Source organism: Empidonax traillii, unplaced genomic scaffold, assembly GCF_003031625.1.
Source record: "Empidonax traillii isolate 1590-97213 ecotype Southwest subspecies unplaced genomic scaffold, ASM303162v1 scaffold15:size5535645, whole genome shotgun sequence".
Classification (NCBI taxonomy): Eukaryota; Metazoa; Chordata; class Aves; order Passeriformes; family Tyrannidae; genus Empidonax; species Empidonax traillii.
Window position 1 is genome coordinate 120,842 of NW_020955208.1, and position 20,867 is coordinate 141,708.

General features: G+C 45.6%; 1 protein-coding gene across 4 annotated transcripts in view; it reads left to right on the forward strand.

Annotated features, from left to right (window-relative positions):
• Nucleotides 1-20,867, forward strand: part of ST3GAL3 (ST3 beta-galactoside alpha-2,3-sialyltransferase 3) — a 131,516-nt gene that overhangs the window by 96,540 nt on the left and 14,109 nt on the right. For all 4 annotated transcript variants that reach the window (XM_027892547.1, XM_027892559.1, XM_027892555.1 and 1 more), the window contains one exon: nucleotides 13,258-13,404. In XM_027892547.1, the coding sequence (XP_027748348.1) occupies nucleotides 13,258-13,404 (147 nt within the window). The remainder of the gene's footprint in view (nucleotides 1-13,257; nucleotides 13,405-20,867) is intronic.

The following is a 20,867-nucleotide window of genomic DNA, read 5'->3' on the forward strand; positions in this document are numbered from 1 at the left end:
ATGTGAAAAGCTTCTGAATTGACAAGTCAGCTGTAAGGGCTGTCTCCTTTCTTTCACAAATTTGAGTTTTCACCTAAATAGCCATTTATAGCTAATCCCTTCAGAAGTATAATATAGGAAGGCACGGCTGGTGAGTAAGGCAGCCAGCCCTGCTTAAAGGACATGATGGGGCTTGCAGTAGGGGAAGAGGCAAGAAAGACTTTTTGGTGTCCTGTGCTCCTAGCACATGGTGCAAAAGCCATTTCCAGTCACAGAGAGTGGAGGGATTCTGGGAGGAATTTTAGCAGGGAGTACCTTACCACATCATCAGGGTGGTTCATTGCCTCATTCAAAGCAGCTGGACTGTTAATAAATGTGGAAGCACAGAAAATGCTTTGTAATAAAAGTGAAAACATGGGGCTCTCCTGGTACCTACCAATTCTCCGACTGAGATGAGGTGGGAGGGTCTGTGTGATGCATTCTGTGGAGAATATTCCATATTCCTTTGACAAAGAGTAGCTGAAAGTTGGTTTGTCCTTCTGGGATGATTCTTGTGACGTGGTTGAGTTTTGGTTTTTTTAGGTTTTGATCTCTCTGGGGGTGTGTAGAAGGCTTGTCCATACTGCCTGAGGGGTTGTGCTCCCATGGTTAGGAGCTGTTTCACCAGTGCAGTGCACTGGTGGGAGTAGCCCAAGGGAACCATGGAAGACTTGCATATGAAAAAAGTAAATCCTTCTCTGTGACTGGCCAGGAAATCAGAGCCATTTCCAGAAGGTGTAAGGAGAAGTATGAACGCTATGAGAGAAGGCTTTGAGAAGTATGTGCACTATGAGCCAGTTTTTTTCCAGTCATGGTTAGGAGAGAGGCTGGAAAATATGTAGGGATGCCATATAAAATCTTGTCCCTGTTGGCCAAAAGAGGGAGAAAACCTTAGCTCTGTGTTCTGTGATTTTTAACAAGCTTTCAGGTAGCACTGTGGTGAGACCATACTGGAACCTCAGTAGGCAGATGACCCAGTTTGAAACGTGGGCCTTGGGGGAGACTTCCTGGCCAGATTCCCAAAGGAAGGTTGTTGGTATGGAAGTTGCAGGCTGGAGCTTGCCCTTCATACATACCTGCATGCAACAGCGTAATAAGATTAGGCAGGTCACTGCATAGCTGAGAGCTGCTCCCACCCAGGCATGCACAGTGTGTCTGTGAGTACAGACTCACTGTCAGGCATCAGCTGGTGACAGGGGCTGCTCTGGTGCCATTGCAGTGTGCCTTCATAGCATTTCATATTGTCAGATGGGTGCATGCTGGATAATAAAACTTGTCCAACTGGATTGGAGAGTCATCAGTATCCATGAGTCTGTAACCACATTCACTTAAGCTCTTGGGGCTGGTGAAGAAAGTAAAAAGTAGCCATAAACTCACTATTTTCTGGAGGGAAAAAATCTGGATATGAAGTGTTTGTGAAGTATATGTATTTGTAGGAATGACATCATTAATAACTGCGGGTTTAGACAGTTTCTCTTTAAAATTAAAATGAAAGTTGCTGATGTCCCTGCACTCTCAGTCATTCCCATGGCATGCATGGATTTTGTCCTTTTTTTTTTTTTGTCCCTTGCTTTGCTTACTGTTACCTAATGCCAGTCATCCTTGCTCTGTACTTCTAATAAAGGAGGAGAAACATTTATCCATGCTGGGCATCAGCAGTCCTTAAAGAACCTTTATCCCACATCTGCCAAGACTGCATCATCTTCATTTCTGGCTCAGTAATCCCAGCTGTAATATGAAAATCAGAGAGCTCCAGTCAGATTTTTATTCTTCCTTAGTTTCTTTTCCTTTGCATCATTCTTAAATGAAGAGACCCAAACAGAATTGACCCCCTGGAAAGACTGTATCATTGCCTGAGTAGGGCATCCTTTCTGGAATTGCCTCACCATCCTGCTTTATCCTGAGACAAATTTCTTCCTAAAATTGTCATCCTCTAACCTCTTCTGAAGTCTGTTCCCGTCCAACTGACAAGTGCCGTTCTTTCCTGGATATTTGAGCACTCCTTCCTTCTCAACCCAAGTCAAAAAAAGATGGCTAATTTAAAGAGCTGCAGTTTTTTGTGCATCTTTTCCTTTGAGAAGTCAATGTGAGGACCAAATGAAGAGCTAGTGCAGCTGTCCCGAAAAAGCATCAGGAGGGTGCTCATGTTGCGCTCACCCTCTTTGGCAGGCTCTGTCAATATTCAGACATCAGTATTATGCAAATCCCAGTAGGTGCATTTCAAGGTCACGGTACATGTAAAGTCAGGTTACCTGCCTTGATTGGAACATCTGAGGCAACGTAAAAGAGATTCGTTCCAAATCTGATGCTGATCTTAACGAAACGCACAGTTCCGTAAACAGCAGAGCTAACCAAGTTGCCCAACTGCCTGTGGGTTTGCGCCCTGCTCCCGTTTGCACCGCAGTGCTCTCAGATATCCCCAAAACCTTAGGTCTTACATGCTCCCTTTTGTCCCTCAAAAGGTCGTTGCGTGCTGGCAAAGACAGGCGTGTCCAGTAGCCCCTACGTATTTGATTGGGCACCTGGCAGCCCAAATGAGCCACCACCAGTGCAGCCCTTGCCTCCTGAGGGTGTTGCATTGGCCACCCGAGCAGCAGATGTTCCTCCAGGCTGTGAATCCAGCACATGGAAGAATTCCGAGGGCGTCGTCACCAGTGACAGTGAGACGTCACCCAGAGGGTATCGACCATTCATGCAACTGTTGGTGGGATAAAGACATTCCCTGTTAACACTTGAGTAAAGAACTACAAGAATCATTTGAAGTCTGCAAAGCCTCCCTTAGTCTGAGAGATTTGAGTTCAATTTATCTGGTTACGAAGTTCAATTTATTTAGCTTACGCGTGAGATTTCGGGGGGATTTACTTGTAGTCTCTACCTAGAGGGAACGTTTTTTTTCTCACAAGGCTTTCTAATTCTGTAGGAAGAAGTTTGTCTGAAGCTAGGCAGACGACCAAAAAAGGCAGCACATTTACATCAGTGTAATTATTTTTGCTACATCTGCCCTACAGGCTTGATGAATTTGCTCTTGAAAGTCTTCAAATCAAGACTGGATGTCTTGGTAAAGTTCCACTCAAGCAGTGTGAGAGCAAAGGGCTGGAAGGAGAAGTTGCTGGTGGAGGAGCACTGCTCCCTGCTATGCAGGACGTCCAGGAGGATGTTAGCAGGATCCCTCTTGGCCTCTCAAGCAATGCTGATAAGAAATAGCAGAATGTGGTAGCTAGAAGCTCAAGCTAGATCAAGTCAGCCAGGACAGATGTAATTTCCTAGAAATCTGGCCTTATAATTCTCAAGTGACATACTTGCAGAGGTGAACACTGGCTGCTGACATCTTTCTCTGGAATACAGACTTAATCCAGCGTCTGGGAAAACTCTGTGTCATGGGAGTACTCAGGACAGGGCTGCACTCTTGCGTTGCCTTCCTGCCATCCTGTCCTGTGACTCTGGGCCCCGCTGTCCTCACTCTCTGTGACCCGTTTGTTGACTGTGAGGAGCAGGGGAGCAAGCCAGTCGTACATCTGACAGCTGGTCATGAAAGGAAGTTATTTGCTTTATCCAGTTCTCTGCAAAAAGGTCACAGCAAAATTTTCTCTTCTCGGGGCACAATTAGGCCAGATCTGTTCCTGCATCCAGAGGGAGAAGGCTTTTTGGAGTCTCTGAGGTGAGCAGCCTCCAGCATAACAAAATTCCCCAGAAATGCTCTTCGGAGAGCATTGCAACACCGCGGGATGCTGCGAGTTCACCCGTGTGTGGTGTGAAGACTCACAGAGAAGGGGGGAAAACACTGATTTGGTTTTGTAAATAAAATCACATGGTTTCTGTCGGTGGCTGAAAAGATACCCCCCCCCCCCTTTCACAGCTCCAGGAATTTCGCTATCTGCGTTTTCCTTTAAAGTAGAATGGGGGTGGGGGGAGAAAGTCTTAACAGTAAATATTTATCCAAGATGTGTGGTTGTTAATATGATCCAGTCTTCAGTCATTTTGAATGGTGTCACGATGACAGATGTTAATTCAGAAAGGAATAGATTGGACGATTTATGCCTGAAACACATGTGTTCCTTGGCAGGCTCCATGGATTACTTGCATAGTTAGAGCTGTCTGAGCAATTTGTAAAGTTTTCTCTGCCTCAAAGCACCAAGGGCTCCAGGACAGGGGGTTGACCTATATCTGCAGTCTGCTGTAATAAACACTGAGGTAACCAAACTCCCCGTGTTCTTTTATCTTCCTAAATTTATCCCTCCCCCTGTGCTCCAGCTGTGTGTGGTGCTTCTGGTTCTTCCCAGGAAGAACGGCAGCTTCTTTCAGCAAGACAGGAGGATGCTCCTGTGTGCACGAGGTGCAAATCCCTGACCTCCTTCCCCTTCAGATTCAGCTTCACTCCTACCTCAGCACTCACAGTTGTTTAATGCAAACGCTTGTGGTGACAAGAGAAGTGAAAATAGACCAAGCCACGTGAAGGCTGAGATCCCTAAGCAGGAGGGATTCTGGAAAGACCTCTCTTTTTTTGGTAGTATTTCTATTCTTACAGCTGTGATTTTATGGAATGTCTGAGGGTGTTTCTTCTCTTCTTAGTTAAGACAGATTTGTGAAAGTGTTGATGTCTTTTTTTTTTTTTTTTTTTTTTTTAATGAGAGGCATAAAATTGGAGAAAAATGGCCAAGATGTTGGGTGCAGAAGGCTTATGGTAGATCTGCTTGGAAGTTTTTCTCTGCTGGACCATCACTTGTGTTCCAGCCATTTTCAATTAAATTAATTTTACCCGCTCTGACAAGTACAGAAAATACTGAGCCTGGCCCAGGCAATCAACACGTTGACTATTTGGAAAAAAAAAAAAAAACCTCTTTAAATGTAAATGTTCTGTTTGGATTAAGTTTATTTAAATTCTAATCTTTTAAGAATATTAAATAATGTTACTTAAAAACTCTTCTGTAAAACACCCATTATTAATGCAAGTCTAGAAAATAAAGTAGGGCAGGAGCTTCCTGGCATCTTCCCAATTTCTTGTTATTTTGACCTTTCTGCTTTCTGCTCTTAGAGGATACTGAATAATTTGTATATATTCTATATGAACACTCAGTGAACATACAAATTATTTGGCTTCTCATTTCAGCAAAGATGCCAAAATAGGAGAAGACAGATTTTCTGTGTACTCTTGCTGTAAAAACAATGTAAAAATTTCCCTGGAGTCTCACTTTAAGATAACTTCAGAAAGCAGTGAGGGTTTCTAGGCCATAATTCTTCCTGTGGTGATCCTTTAGCTTTTTTTGTTGTAACGTGCCAAGAGTTTAGTCTAAATATGTGTTGTTTAATGGGTTGCTGTTTGTATTCAAACTCATGAACCAGTTCAGCTCCCTAAAAAAGACTTTGCTGATGGGTGTCCTCAGATGCCCTGGGATGCCCTTGTGCTTTGTCACCCAAGCCTGCAAAGACAAGCTTTTTTAAATCTTTATCCATTTTTTTTTATCCTTCTGTGCATTCATACTGTTGTAAGTGGAGCAGGTAGCTGAGCTTGTAGCTGGGATCACCTTATGTTTTCCTTTATAAGCAATGGGGAAAATGCTTTATCATTTTACTACACCATCATCTTTGAGCTGATGTTTTCCATGCCACGTGTTTGGCACAGCTGGAAAGTTCAGCTGAAATAACTCAGCTGTCTCTCAGGATGAGGCTACTGAAAATGCAGTTGTATCGCTGTTTTAAAAAAAAAAAATTATAAAGTCTCCCACACTGTTTTGTTGAAATTCTCCAATTCTTCAGCCTGCTGTGGCTCTTGCTGTGCTGTGAAATCCCATGCCTTGCTCTGATGTTCCAAGGGGGCTGTTAGATGCTGGTCAGTCCTACCAGGGCTTTCTTGTCCTGCCTGGCAGGTGCCGTGTCCTCACAGTTAGTTGGGATGCAACATCTCCAGGGATGTGAGAACCAAATAGGATTTTCTCATCAGTTACTTCCTCCACAAAGAGACTGGAGCAAGGACAACAGACCAGGGAGCAGGGAATATCTCCTGTACTCTCAGGAACCCCTTCTCCTCCTGCCAGCCCCCAGACAGCAAGAAGGAGCAGTAGCCTGGTCTGGTGCATGGCAAGAGCAGGAGTATTGAAGATGGGTGGGTACGTGGGACAGCTGAGAAAGAAAGGGTTTACAGCCTGCAGAGAACTCCTAAAACACTGGCACTTTAAGACTTCCTAAAGTGCTGTACGATTATAAAAGTCAAGCTGCCAGAAGTTAAAAAAAAAAAAAAGGCAAAAAAAATAACATTGCGTTTTCAACGTTAATTCAGTTCTCCTGTGCAGATGTTATCCTTAATTACATAATTATATCCTGGCTCACTTGGAACACAGCTGTCTGTGTAGTGGAGAGGGAAGACTGAGATTTAGTCTAATTTCTGTAATGCAAGGCATTCAGCCTTCTGTGAGTAGTTGCAGAAGCTGTAGAACATGTGGATAGGAGAGAGGAAAGGAGAGGAGACAGAATGGTCTCCTGGTTACAGACACTGAGGGATCCTCTTGAGGAGGTGATTTAACACTGGCCAGTGTGATGCTGAGCAAGTTAGATCAGAATTTCACAAACACATTTAGGTCTCACGGGGTGGATATAAAGGATATCCTGCTGCTGGGTGTCAGCAGCAAAGTCACTGCAGTTGTACTGTGAGCTTAACAAATGTCCTGAAAATTCAGCCTAAGGTGTCTGAAGTAGAACTAATGGAATCTGGACATTATCTTTGTCTGCTTTCTCCCCTGTAAAATGATGTAATGCATGCCAAATACTGCAGAGAGGATCTGAATATGGAAGTATTATTTGTAAAATACTTAGATATATGGCGATATAGGGAAAATCTTGTGGGAAGATTAGAAAGCCAGTGTTCAGAACAGCAGTCCTGAGATGAAGTTGAGAGACAGTCCTGCTTTAGCGCTTACCAACTCATGGATTTGGCCTTTTAACCTTGGTACTCTTTTAATAGATGATACATGAGTATGACATTTCATTAACTATGTCATTAAAATAATAGCAAAATAAAAGGACTGGTCTCTTACAGGAATAAAATACCCTGTAAGTTATGATGATATAAGGCCTGTTCTTCTTCAGGATTTTTCAGAAACTCCACTATTTAGATATTTTTTCATTGAAGGATCATTACTCACAGACAAAAAACCACAACGCAAACATAAATTATCTAAATCCAGTCCTTTTACTAAAAACTTCCGTCTTCCCTAAGACATTTCAGAACAGGGATATTTCTTCAAATTTTGGCTCAAAATCCAGCTTATATTTTGAACAAAGGAGCCTGTAGCACAATCTATCCATCACCCTGTTTGCACATAGTACAGACACATCTCCTGACACACCGTATGTGAGCTATCATTTATGCTTTAACTCGTGAAACAGCATTCATCAGAATAATCTTCAGAGTTTTTCTGCAGCTCATCTGACACGTTCCAAGTTCCGTTTTCTTCGCAGGACAGTCTCTTTTCTGAGGGCGTCTTGTTACCTTCCAACTGTGAACCACATCTTGCTCTCAGTTGCACGGATAAAACCGTGGAAATACTTTTTTTTTTTTTTTTCTTTTCCCCTTAAATGAATTCCTTTTCATTTGCAACGCAGCATAAGAATAGCTTTGCTCTCCCGACTCCTTGGAGCTGGCCCTGGCCTCATTGCTGCCTAATCCTGTGAATGGGAAGGCAGCAGCTGGTGTTAGACCGGCCACACGGGAGGCAGGCGTGTGTCTGTATTTAGGTTAGCTGTACTACCCGGTTATGTAGGTCAAAATGAAGCTGGAAATTCAGTAGGCCTGTTTGAATACGCTTATCTGCTCATTCATAATGTGTGTTTGCAGGTAAACAGGGCGGGAACTTCCTACCGGCAGCCATGGGAATGAGCACATTGCTGAGTTGCAGCAACCTCGTGTGACACATCAGTGTCACCCTCATGTCCCGGCTGGCTCTGGTCACCGTTGAAGCTGCTGCTTTCTGAGCCAGTTTTTGGGGTGGGACAGCTCCCAGTTTCATGTGTAGCCAGGGTGCCATGTAGGTTACAAAGTTTAAAGTTTGCAAGTGCTATTTGGAATGAAGTTTCCCTTCTCTTGTGGTTTTCATCCTGGTTTTCAAGCCTAAAGAAACTTGTCTCTTGTCAGTGCAGTGAAGTATTACTAGCTCAACTCCATCAACAAAGAAGAAAATATTTTTGCTTTAAAAAGAAAAAAACCTCTAGTAGTACCATGTATTGAGGGGCTTTTGTCTCCATCATACTTTGCTGCTTTTTGCTTGCTAGGTATAAAATGCATTAGTGTTTCACACTGAGAAACATTGCTTAAAACTACATTTGTGGTCTTTACAACCTGTCAAGAGTTCTTTTGGGGGCTGCAAGGATATTGGCGGATGGGGAATACTGACAGAGGAGCAACCTGGGAAATTTCAGCCACTTGATTTTAGACTTTGGTCAGTGAGAGGATGTTTGGGGAGGAGAAACAAAAATTATGAAAAAATTAGGAGTATCATGTTGTTGCACAGTCCAACAGCTGCATCTCTTTTGACAGCAGAGCAAAGGGAAGATGAAGGAAAGGGCTTGAGCAGTGTTCCTGCTTCAGGCAGAGCAAGAGCTTTTCAGTGGGGCAGATAAGAGTAGAACACAATGGTCTGGTCTCTAGAGCATTTCTGGACTCTAGAAACTGAAGATAGAATCACTCAGAACGAGTGCTGGCCATCAGAGCCACATGCAGATGGTGGTGAGGGGTTCTTCATCACTTTGAGGAAGTTGGGTAAATATATTTGAAGTGTGGGCTAGTGGGTCTGGCAGTTGACCATCAACCCAGACTGCAGGCTCTCAGCACCTCTGTTCTTGTTGCTAAAAATTCCTTGTTGCTGTGATAATTGGTGCAAATGATGCAACTTCATTTATATTACCACTTGTAGAAGAGCGTTTTCCGGGCCTCCATGTCTACTTGACCGCTGAGAAATGCAGCGCTGGCTGATAAGATGGTTGTTTTGTAGTGGAAACACACCTTCCACATCTAATCCAGTTATGACTGAGCAGAAACCTTTCAAAAGCCTCTGCAGATGGATTGCAGCAGTTCTGCTGTAGACTGTGTGACAATGGGTGCTTGTGGATGGCAGGTAGAGAATAAACCACATTCCAGCTTTGGTGGGGGCAGAGATTTCAGTGAACTGTGATATCCCAGGCACAATTAGGTCTTGTGACTGGTACATCACCCCCTGACTTTTTCTTTTCCTCATATCCTTCTTCCTCTCCATTTCTGGTGTTACCAGTGTTTGACAGAGCAGTAATCTCCATTTACCCCATGTTGCCTCTCCAGTCTGTTCACCTTGTTGCTCTACAGCAGGTGTTGCGTACCCTGAACTTATTCAGCTTTGTGTTGCATGTAGCTGACCTTTGCAATCTCCCTGTCCCCTTCCCATCAGAGTTAGAAGTCCTGGAGAGCAATGTTGCTTGTAATCCTAAATCCAGTAGGGATACAGAGGTACAGAAGAGGCAGCATCTGTGTTATCAGGATGCAGTGACACTACCCCTCATTTTGCTCATTATATTATAAATATTGTTATCCTGAGAGACTCGGCCTTCTAGTGGTTTGTGTCTTCCAGTGAGGTGTGCTTCTTGGCTAAGGCTCCAAGTTTCCATATTTTATTTTAGTGTTTGTTGTGATTTGCCTTGGTAAATCTGAGAACAGGAGATGGAAAACTGAATGGAGACAAAAAATAGTTTACAGCCGGCTGTGCCTATTACCATTCAGTATTCTGCAAATGGACAAAATGATGGATTGCAGCTGGATTGTCTTGTCTCTGGGGCTATTTGGTGAGCCCTGCCACTTTTTATGGCTTCCTCATAACCTGCCATCTTTGGTCTGTCATATCTGTACTGGTTTATTCCTGGGGTGGTGTCTCTTTCTGCCTGGATGGGAGGTGTACAAGAGGCTGGCTTAAAAGCCCTGGCCTATCTACATTCTTAGGTACTTTTAAAAGTAGCCTCCTCTAAAAAGTCTTTAGTGATGCCGTTTGCAGTCATACAGTTTTGAAAATACTCAGGATTGCATAAAAGTGCTTTGGCTCTCATAGTCATCTTCTCCTGTCTGCCTCTCTCTGTGGTGCTTGGGATTGTTACGCTTATATTATAAGGGGGTTTTTTTGGCCACCCTTGGCACCGTGAATACTGATCTGTGGCTGAGTCTCTGGACGCACAGTAACAGCAACATACTAACAAATTTTAACGCTGGGAACTTAACACAGGGAGGGAAACACAGTTTCCAGCCTGGACCCTCCGGTTCCCACCGCAATGCCAGGAGGTGATGAGGCACTGTGGGAACGTTGCCTAAGCAAGTTTTCAGACTTACTTTCTGACTACTTATTATGCCAGTCAGGAGTTGTTTCATCCTTAGAAGCCCACCCGTAAGCCCCGCGGGTTTAATCGCCGTAGCAGAGAACAGGAGGTGCCCCCAAACCTACAGCTGCGAGTTCGAGCTCCTCGGGTGGCTGCTGACCTAAAAAGGGACAGCGTTCCCCCCCCATCAACGGGAAGTAATTGCCTTGGAAACCCCTCCGAACATCTGGGTCCAATCAGGCCGAGCATCCCCAGCGAGCATTCGCGGTAGCGGAGCCTTGGAAGGGGCTGGCGTTGCTGCTGCCGCCGAGGGGGTTGCGTCAGGGGGAGCAGCTTCCCGGGGCTGCTGGTGCTGCTGGTGCTGCTGCCTTTCGTGGCTTGCCAGGGACGAGCTGCAGAACAAAACCACAGGGCTCGGGGCGCAGCTCAGAGCTGCAGGGCTCGGGGAGCCAAACCACAAGGCTGAGGATGTCAGTAATTACGAGCTGGAAAAAGCGGGTTTTTGGTTCTTCGGCCCCGTACGGGGCTTTGCCTGCTGTAGAGGGGGAAGTGTGAGAGCTACCTGCTGAGGCTCCACTGTTCTCCCCACGGTTGTTTTAGAAACACACCAAAGTGAAAGATCACCCCAGGTGACCCTCAGTAATAATCTGAGGGGAACTGCCCCGAAAAGTTACAGAGAATACAGAGCAAATAGAAATGAGACAGAAAGGAGAAGCCAGAGCAATTTCAGAGCAGTGTGATAGCTGAGGAAACTGGTTAGGGAGGTAGTCGTGACGAGCAACGGGAGAAACAGCTACATGGAAGGGACCAAAGCAGACAGGTTGTATTTCCAGCTAGGAATAGGGACCCACATTTATTTTGCACTGGCATTGAACAAGCTGAGGGGAGCCCAGGTCTGGTCATCGTGGTTCACACAGTGCTGGGAAAATGAGCAGCAGTGGAATGTGTAGTTACCTCTTTCTGGACAGTTCCAGCAGCAGCAAGGAATGAAAGTCTCCAATGTTTATAATCTTTCTTCTTTTCTCTTTAATGTTTTGTGTGTAATGTAAAAGCCGTGTAAAACCTACTTAAATCCCAGAACTTAAGTGGGATCTCCTATGGAGTGTGAGTCCAAACAAAAGACATCTTTTGTCCACTTTAAGTAGTTTGCAGACCTTTGGTTTGAATTGTTTGCAAAATTTAGGCGATGCCATATTTAGAGTTGCATGTGAAATTGTAATTGAACTTATAAATTTATTTTAGTTTCGAGGTCACACACTATTTTTCCAGGGTGTGCCTGCTTAAGCCTATGATAAGATGGTTTCACTGAATGAGTAGCTGTTCAAGACTTTTGTTTATCATCTTCATTTCTGTGAGACTTGGAGCATGCTTAATGCAAGTGGAATCTGTGATTTTATTTAATTTTTTTTTTCCCTCTCCTTCCCTGGAACTGAAAGGCCTCTACTTCACTTGTGCCTTTAGGAAATTCCAAAGGTTTAATATTTATCCAATTTTTAATGAATTTTCACAAGGAGGCAAAACTCAGCTGACATACCAAATCCCTCAAATCCCTCGGTCAAATGGATGTTGGAGTTTATTAACATTTATAATGGTTTTTTTCTGTTTTTCTTTTTTAAATGCTGGGATCATTCAGTGGCTGAAAATGTCTTATTGTAATGGAAAGTGTTAGACTGCTCTGACACTGGGCGTTCTTTCTAATTCAACTATGATGAAAGAACGTGAGTGTTAATTAGAAATTTTTTCCGTTTCGGGTCCTGAGAGCACTTCACCGTTGTTGAAATGTGAACCTCAACTCATGGGATGCTCGCCCTGGTCGTCCAAAGTGTGTTATGTTTGGGCAGTTCTGAGGGGGCACGGGACAGCCGTGGGGTTTGGCTCTCTCAGACTGCTGGTCAGGATGACGCTGTGCATCCCCCTCGAGTTCGCTGTGTCAGTGCCTTTTGCAGCACGAGCCATCTGCCAGAGTTTCAATTTCGGGATACGAGATTCAGCAGCTAAAGATATCCGTGGGATCGTTCCGTAAAAAGCCCTCAGCGAGGTGTTTGGCAACGCGGGGTGCGGGAGTTCGCAGGAGCCGAGCGCGAGGCTCCGAGCGCAGGGAGCGTGTGAGGTGGCAGCAGGCATCGGCTGCGGGAGAATTCCCGCTGATAATTACAGTGGGTGATCGCTCCCGGCCAGGGGAAGCTCCTGAGGGTTCTGCAGGGGATCACCAGCATTTTCAGCAGTGCCCTGAAGGCAGCTGTAAAGTCACTGTTAAGCTGGTGAGCAACCCAGAGCTGGTGTAAATACTGAATTCCAAACCGTGTGTTTTTTATGGAGGGTGTAGTGCCTGTCTCTTTTGCTTGTCAGGGAGGTCACAGGGAAGATGTCTCAATGCTGCGAGAAGGAGGCGTTCAATCAGATTATCCTACCCAGGCTGCTGGTTAGCAGATTAAAAGTCCTGCCACGCTCCCTGTGCCCTGCTCTGTGTTAAGCTGAGCAGTAGTTAAATATTAGTTAAACATTAGTTCTCTAAGTCCTGTGACCACGAAGCCTCTGGTTATTTTGGGGGTACTCCATGCTATGCCATGTAAATGGTAAACTGTGTGGCTGAAGTGCCAGTGAGAGTGAAAAGATGGCACCAGGGACAGGGTCATTCCTGCTGAAGCCCAGGCCTGCCTGTCTTCCTCACAGCTACTATCCAGACTAGCTCAAGTGCGTCAGTCCATGCTGCTGTCACCTCTCCAGCGTGCACTGATCCCCTGCAACCTTATCCTGGTGCCCTGTGGCAGTGAGCAGGGACAGTGGGAACTGCTGCCATTAGTGCATTTTAATATTTTTTTTTAAATAAAATAATAGAAATCTACTATATTTTGTATATAACTATTTGTTGTTTTATCTTTCTTTTTCTTGTTCCTTTTTTGTTCTTGTTACCAGAGTGCTTCTGATGGCTTTTGGAAGTCAGTGGCAACCCGTGTCCCAAGAGAACCTCATGAGATACGTATCCTGAATCCCTACTTCATCCAGGAAGCAGCTTTCAGCTTCATTGGACTGCCTTTCAACAACGGCCTGATGGGCAGAGGGGTAGGTATAAAGCAAAGGAAGCAAAACCACAGAGAAGGATGAGAGACCAAACAGCAGAGCAGGCTGTTCTGGTTTTCTCTTTGGGCCAAAATACCTTAATGGTCGTTCTCATATCTCTCACCCCCAGTGCAACTTTTTGGAGTGTTAGTGTGGAGTAGGTGGTGACCTGGGCTTTCTGGGTTATCTCACATTGCAATGCTGTCCTCAGAACCTATTTATATTTGCTCTACGTAATATATCAGCCATTAGAGTAAGCATTACTTGGGTGGGTGAATTGCTCATGTACACATGTGATATAGTTGTTGATAGAGACCACACGTGACATTTTTGGGCACATTAGCACATCTGACAAACCCAGAGAGAAGCACTTTCCCTGGACGAGGTCTGCCTGCTCTGCCCCTTCCTTTGCTATCAGCGCAGGAGATTTGCCGTGTCGCGGCATGGATTTGGACTAGACGGAATAGTGACTCATTTTCCATGCTCTAATTATATCACAAAGACTTCAGAAACATTAGAGACATTTGCTCTGTGCAAGTCAGATGGGTGGGTGCCTGGAGATAAGACATTTCCTTCTTAAAATGCGATGTGCGAGATGTGCGGGCAGATTCAGCCACAGGGAAGGGGCCTTTTGTAAAAGGCACTGCTCTGTGTGTGTATGTACATACAGAAGCTGTCACAGGACTGGGGGAGCACTGGATTTTTGTTCTGGGAGCACTGAATATTCCCATCAGCTAGGAGCTAATTTACTTCACCTCTCCGCATTCTCCAGAACTTACCCTTAGAAAGACGGGGTCTTGGTTCGTCTCCCAGAAAATCAGGACTTCTGCCCCACTAAAGGACAAAAATCATCAGACTTTCGCCTTTATTTTTCTCTAGATTTGTTTTTATTTTTAAACACGTTATTTTAATACAGCAGTTATTACTTAAACTGAGAGAAGAGAGAATCAGGAAATGAAAATGCCGTGAACTGAAGTTTATGAGGTTTTGATAGGTTGTTTAACACACACTGGATTGGGAAGTGAAGGCATCTTAATTGAAACCTGATGTTTCACTTCACAAAAGTCCATTTGAGCATTTAAAAATAGTTTATGGCGCTTTAAGGCAAGCAGTCTTTGCCCATGACCCCTACTAGACTGTGTGAATTGTAGTTTATTCCTTCAGGTGGGGCAGCAGCAGCTCTGCAGGTGCATGCGTGGGGCTGGCATGTCAGTCAGTATACGCTGGGCAGTCTGTGCAAGGACACAAATGTAGGGATTCTGTCAGAGTTTGAAAGCTGAGAGAATGTTTCTAGCCTGTGAGTACAAATCTTACTGCAGACATCAACTGTGGACTCCTGTCATGGAGCTGTAGGGACTTCACACTTTGGAGAACGATGCTGGATGAGTGCAAAGCTTGGGAGCTTTGTAGGTGCAAAGGCTCCAAGAGGAACTACTGCTGCCAGTGTAAAGAGGGAATAGTCTCAGTAGGATCCTGGTGATACAAATTTGCTACTGAACTTTTTTTCACTCAGAGTTTAAACGGGAAGAGTGGAAATTAGAGCCTGTAGATGAAGAATCCACCTCTCGCTAAAGATTTGCGAGAGATCCAGCAAGGTGAGTCGGTCAGCTGGAGCGAGGAGAATTAGAGCATAGCTGGTTGGGTTCAGGGTCGTGCTTTACAGGTGAGAGACAGCCTGGAAAACTTTGCACAAGGAAGAAGCATATGAACATGGAAAGGGAAATGCTGAGATCTAGTAAGCAGAAAGCACAACGAACAGTGTCCTGATTTTCTCCAGGGAAATCCAGGGGCAGATTGGTGCCCCCGTGCTGCAGTGTGCTGTGGTGTGCTGGACAGGAGGATCAAGGTTGGGGATGCCTTAGTAATCAAGGGCAACACGAAATCCTCGTAAAGAGCAGTAATATTCCACTCCTCTTTGGTTCTGATGCCTAAATAAACTCCAGTGCTTCTCTTGCACACCACATATGGTAACAATGTGCTGCCAATTAACTTTGTAATTTGGGGGCTTTTTCAGCAAGGTTGAGGAGAGCTAGTAAAATAGTTTGGGGCTGATCTCAAAGCGTTTTTCCCAGGATTCAATAAAGGGTGAATGTAGTAACATCCTCTACTTTGATAATATAATTTGGGCCAGATGGTTCTGAAGGATAGCAGTGGCATGCAATTCAGATGTGCATTTTGATTGCACTTGTAGCACTAGTAGCCAAAATTCTGAGCAAGAAGCAAAACTGGTCACCCACAATGGACAGTGACTTCTCTCTGAGACTGGTAAAGTTTTTCAGGAGTTTTCTCAGTCCCTTTACTTAAGTGTTCAGAGAGGGAGAGTTGTTCCCTGCTGCATGTGGACTTTTTCTTGGGTTAAGCTGATGATAAAGAAAAACCTTAAGGGTCCCAGCAATGTCTGGGGGAGAATCTATGTTAGTGCCTGGAGATGGTTTAACAGGAAAGAAATGATCTAGTCAAGATCCTCTCTCTAATTAAAGAATCCTGTGAAGTGTGGGTACAGGGCTGGCTTTCTCATTAGCCAAAGGTATGTATGGGATTTTTGTTCAGGTGGAAGTTCTGTGTCAAGACAAATCAGACATCACTGGTGTTGCAGACGGTGGTTCAGGCAGGCAGCATCCCTTACCCTGCAGACAGTTTACTGAACATTAGTCCAGGGACATCATTGCTGGTGGCACACACACCGCTAGGGATGGTCGTTGCCCTGGTGCCTTTTGCTGTGCAGTGAATAGTCCTGTCCAGTCAGAGCCATTGCAGCAGTGGCTTTCTGGCTCCTCTGGGAGCCCTGAGCCTGGTGTGAGGTGGCCAGAAGAACACTGCAAAAATTATCAGGACTGAGGACTCCAGTGCAGACTGTGATGTTTGTTTGTTTCTCTCTCTGTGCTGGTGCTGTGCATCCATAGATCTTTTTATGATTTAACTTCTTATGAGAGTAAAGTCTACAGCCCAAAACTGTAAGCCTTTGATTTGCTCATGTACTGGAAATGGCTCAGTCTATACAGAGATAAAGCTTCCTCCTCTGGACTTCACCCAGCCTCAGCACCAGCGTGGTGAAGGAGGAGCCATGTGCAGGAGGGTGTTACCAGTCTGTGTTAGGCACCCAGCCATGGATTAGCACCTCTGCAGAGTGCTGACAGCCCTCATGAGCTCAGGGATTAACCTCTGATGCTGGAGTGTTAGCAGGTCCTGGCCCAGGGCTTCTCTTAGCTGTTAGGTGGTTTTGCCTGTGGGTAGTCAGCCGTTCTGGACATGCCAGACCTGGGGACCCTTCGCTCCTTAGGCAGTTTTCAGCTCCCTTGGCTGGTTATGACCCTTCCTCTCATGAGTTGCCCTGTGGTCAGCAAACTTTGTCTCCTGGGATGTTCTTACTGGACCGAGACTCTGTGAAGGCCGTGTCTTTGGACTTGTCGGGTCTTTGTGAAGCAGAAGAGAGGTGGGCGATGGCAGGAGCAGAGCAATCTGCCACTCAGTCCTTTCCATTTACATGCTGCTTCTTGTTTTTGCACTCTGATGGCGTCTTCTAAGATGTGTAGAGGGACAGGTAAAGGGCCACTGCAGCTGCATCAGTTGAATGTAGAGACGACCTGTTATTGTACTGCTTTGGGTTTGCAAGACAGCACATCTGCCTTGTGAGCTGGACTGTTCCATCCATTCCCACTGCAGTGGGATCAGTCCATGAGGTGCTTGGACAAGTGGAAGGGAGCAGGTAAATGCAAACCAACCCCTGCTTGGTGAAAGCCCAGCCACGTGCTTCTGCACGTGAGGGATGCGAAGTGACGGAAGGGAATTCGCCTCTCAGTGAAAGGGTAGGCCACGAGCTCCCACTGAGCATGGGGTGAGCATATATGTGGTTATCACAGAGCAGATAGCACGTAGTAAAGTCATGCCTTTGCTTGCCCTCTGTTAAATCCTTAGGTCCTGTAGAAATGCTCCCTGCATGGCACATGAATCTGCTCAGTGGCAGGTGGTGAATCAGAGCTTGTGCCTCAGGTAGACACGGTCAAAGGTACCTTGAATTGGGCTGAGGTGTATTGCAGCTCGGCAGTCAGCTGGCAGAAGGGAATTGGAAGGGAATTGCTGGCTTGTCACATCTCCAGCAACCAGCCACTGGCCCTTCCCTTTGCTCTGCTGCAGACCACCAGTTCTGCAGGCTGTGTCCCACTCACAGCAAGGGATAACTAAGGGAGCTGAAGGAAAAGCAGATGCTCTGCTTTGTCTTTTGAATCCCAGTATTGTGGCTTATTTTGTACCTGAACGGAGGTAGCTGTGGGAGCAACAGTGTGCCTTGTAAGTTCCTGTGGCAGGGATCACTCCACAGAGTGCCAGGCACTGGCCTGCTCACAGTGAATGATACTAAATTGCTTTTTATGCCATATTTCCAAGCTTTTCAGGTAAGGGAAACGAAGAACAGGTTTGGGGTTCCTCCCATGCAAACATAAAGAAACAGAAAGAAAATACTGTTGAGTATGTTGTGGTGACTATTATAGTTTTTTTCCTTACGTCTTTTGTTTTCAAAACTTCATTGCAATTAGGTGATCAGGTCTGTAACTGATAAAACTAAGGTAGCAGTTTTTCCCAGGTAAGCAGTTTCTCAGGTTTTCCCTCAGATAATTTAATATAGTAAGTCAAACCAATTTGAATATCTAGGTGCATTATTGTTTGTAGGGGGTTTATTCTTTAGTAACACTTTTTAATTGAAAAAGGTAACATTTGGAATAGTCTGAACAGTCCCAATAAGTCTTACCCTGAGCCAAGTAAAATCCCATAAATAACTGGAATTCATTTAACATATTAAGGGAGTCGAATATTTCTAAAAACAGATTTACAGCAGTCATTTCCTTCCAGTCCAGCAGGCAGTGACACAGGAATGACCCGGGCATGGAATGAAAAGCAGCGAGAGGTTTTCACATGCACCAAGCAAAGAGCAATTCTGGCTCAGGTTCAGTCACCAGCGCTGGATCTCCAGCACAGTCCTGTGAGGTGATGCTCACCCCCAAGCAGAGTCCAGAGGAGGGCTGGTGTTCATTTCTGCTGACTGACTTCAGCAGTGAGTAGAAGTCAACCTTTAGAGCCTCTTCAGGGGGACCAGCGGAAGATGAAACATCAGTGTCTTGAGGGGAAGCCTTTTATCTTTACACTTACAGCAGAGAACAGTGTAGGAGCAGTTAGGAGAACCTGTCCTGTGTCTGTACTGCTAAAGGCACTCATGTACTCATGGCTCTGGAGGCTCAGGCAGCCTTTGCCCAGCGCTGCTGCGGTGACATGTTGCTCACCACTGCTGTGGTTGCTGCTTCTGTTTGTCACAGGGCCTTCTAGTGTCATCTCTGGCTCATCTGTCAGTCTGCTGCGTTCCCTCAAATGGGACCAGGCAAAGGGCTGATCCCTGGGGAGCATTATATTAGATCTTACATTTTCCAGATGTTTGGTCTTAGACAAGCAGGCCAGGCTTGAAATTGTGGACTTTCAGTTCTGGACATGTTTTTGATGTTGCCCTTGTTGTTTACCAGGACTGGAGAGAGGATGCTGAACCTGTTATCTCCATGAGCCCCAGCTGGGACAGAAACCATTGACACACAGCAGGCAATACAGAGCTTGCAAGGCCAATTTCAAGGCTTGTGGCAGGGAATTGACAGGAGGAGAGGACTGCCAGTGCTTTCTGGGGCTTTGCCATTCCCAGCTTGCACTGATTGATGGGCACCAGTTCAGGTCCAAAACTCATCGTGGCCACATCTGGAGCAGTGATCCTGTTGGGCCACTCCAGGCAGCCCCTTGCCATGGCCTAAACTGTACTGGCCAGTCTCTGGGCAGCTGGGAGGCATCCCAGGAGGCTCCTGCCTCAGCACTGGCCACTGTTGGGCTCTTGCTCCTAACCATTTGGCTGAAAGCAGCATTGCTTGGTGATACAGGAACACCCAGGCACACGGAGGGCCATGAGCAGGAGGAGAGACTTTGAGCTGGTCCAACACCAGGGTGTTATTCCTGAGGCGGGATGCTGGAATTTGGGGTGGTTTTTTTTCTCAGCAAAGGCCTAGAATAACAAGAGGCCTGCTCAGCTGTTTGAGAGAGTTGTATTTTCCTAACGCAGCGCAGGAGGTGTGGTGGTTGCTTTGGTATGTCTTTGGGGCACGGCACAAGGGTGTGTGTGGTGAGGTAGCACTGACGCATCGAGCAGGGCATAGCAAGCCAGGTTTGGCACAGCCATGGCCGTGATGCCTAACTTCTTTTGGAGTGACTTGTCCCCCAGCTTGCCTCATGGGTTGTACATGGTCTATTGGATCCAGATTGGAACTTTGCAGCCAGCGAATTCATGTGCCTGTGTACAATCAGGAGAGCTTGGAGGCTGTGTAGATGCAGCCAGAGAGTAGTTATAACCATTTCTTCTCTGATACATGGCTCCACTTGTTTGCCATTTCTTTGCTGAGAGGAGAGGAAAGGAGAGCCCTTTCCTTGCACCTGGAGAATGCTGCTGGGTTGGCTTCTCTGCAGCACAGCCTGGGACACCTCCCTAGATCTTACAAGGCCTTGTCTTTCCCATGCCACAAGCTGGACCCAAGGTAGTTCTTCATTTTCAACAGGGAGAAGGGCTAGCAGAAGCTCAGCAGGCTGCCCCAGGAGAAAAGGGCTCAGTTTCTCCAGCTTAAACCAAGTCAGGACCAAAGTACTAACCTTTAGTTAACCAACAATCATGCTACTTTTATACTTCTGCTCAAACTAGCTCCTTTTTCTTCAAAGGCTGTCAAATTCCCCAGTTACTGCATCCCTCTGATGATTGCTTCTTTTTTAAAGGTAAGCTGTTTGGATCAAGTGCCTAGTTATGTGTATTAGATCTGGGTGCACACACATTTTATGTTCTTAGGCAGTGTTAATTACAGGTGGGCTCTGCATGCACCCCTGTGCTGCCCTAACAGTTACTGCCCTCAGTGAACAGCAAGAATCATGGTTTTTGCAATATTTTTGAGGGGCTCCTCTGTAGCCCACAGGGTTCTGACTGCAGCAGCGGGGCTGCATCTCACCAACAAAGGCGTGAATGGCTGCAAACCTCTGTCTTCAAGGGGGGTACGTGCTAGGCTGTAGCTACCACAGTGGTGGAGGGTGCTAACGTCCATAAGGCATAATTCAGTTAAAAAAATACCATCTGATCATCAGTTCCTAAATGTGACTTTAGAGCAATGCAAAACTGTCTTGCAAGGACACTCTGGTAGTTGTAGGGACCAAACCAGATACATCTATGGCAGTTCAAGAAGTTAGTTAGGTAGGTAGTTTCAGGTGTTTTAATCATTTTTGAGAGCAGAGCAGGTGGTACTGAAGTACTGGCATGTGAGGAACTAATGAAGAACAGAAGCAGATGAGAAAAATTACCTCCTATTTTTCCATAAAACCAACGACGTATTATAGATAGAATAAAGTCAGGCAGATATTTGGTGACCAAAGGAAAGCTCACTCTCGATTTCTGTCTTCTGGTGTTC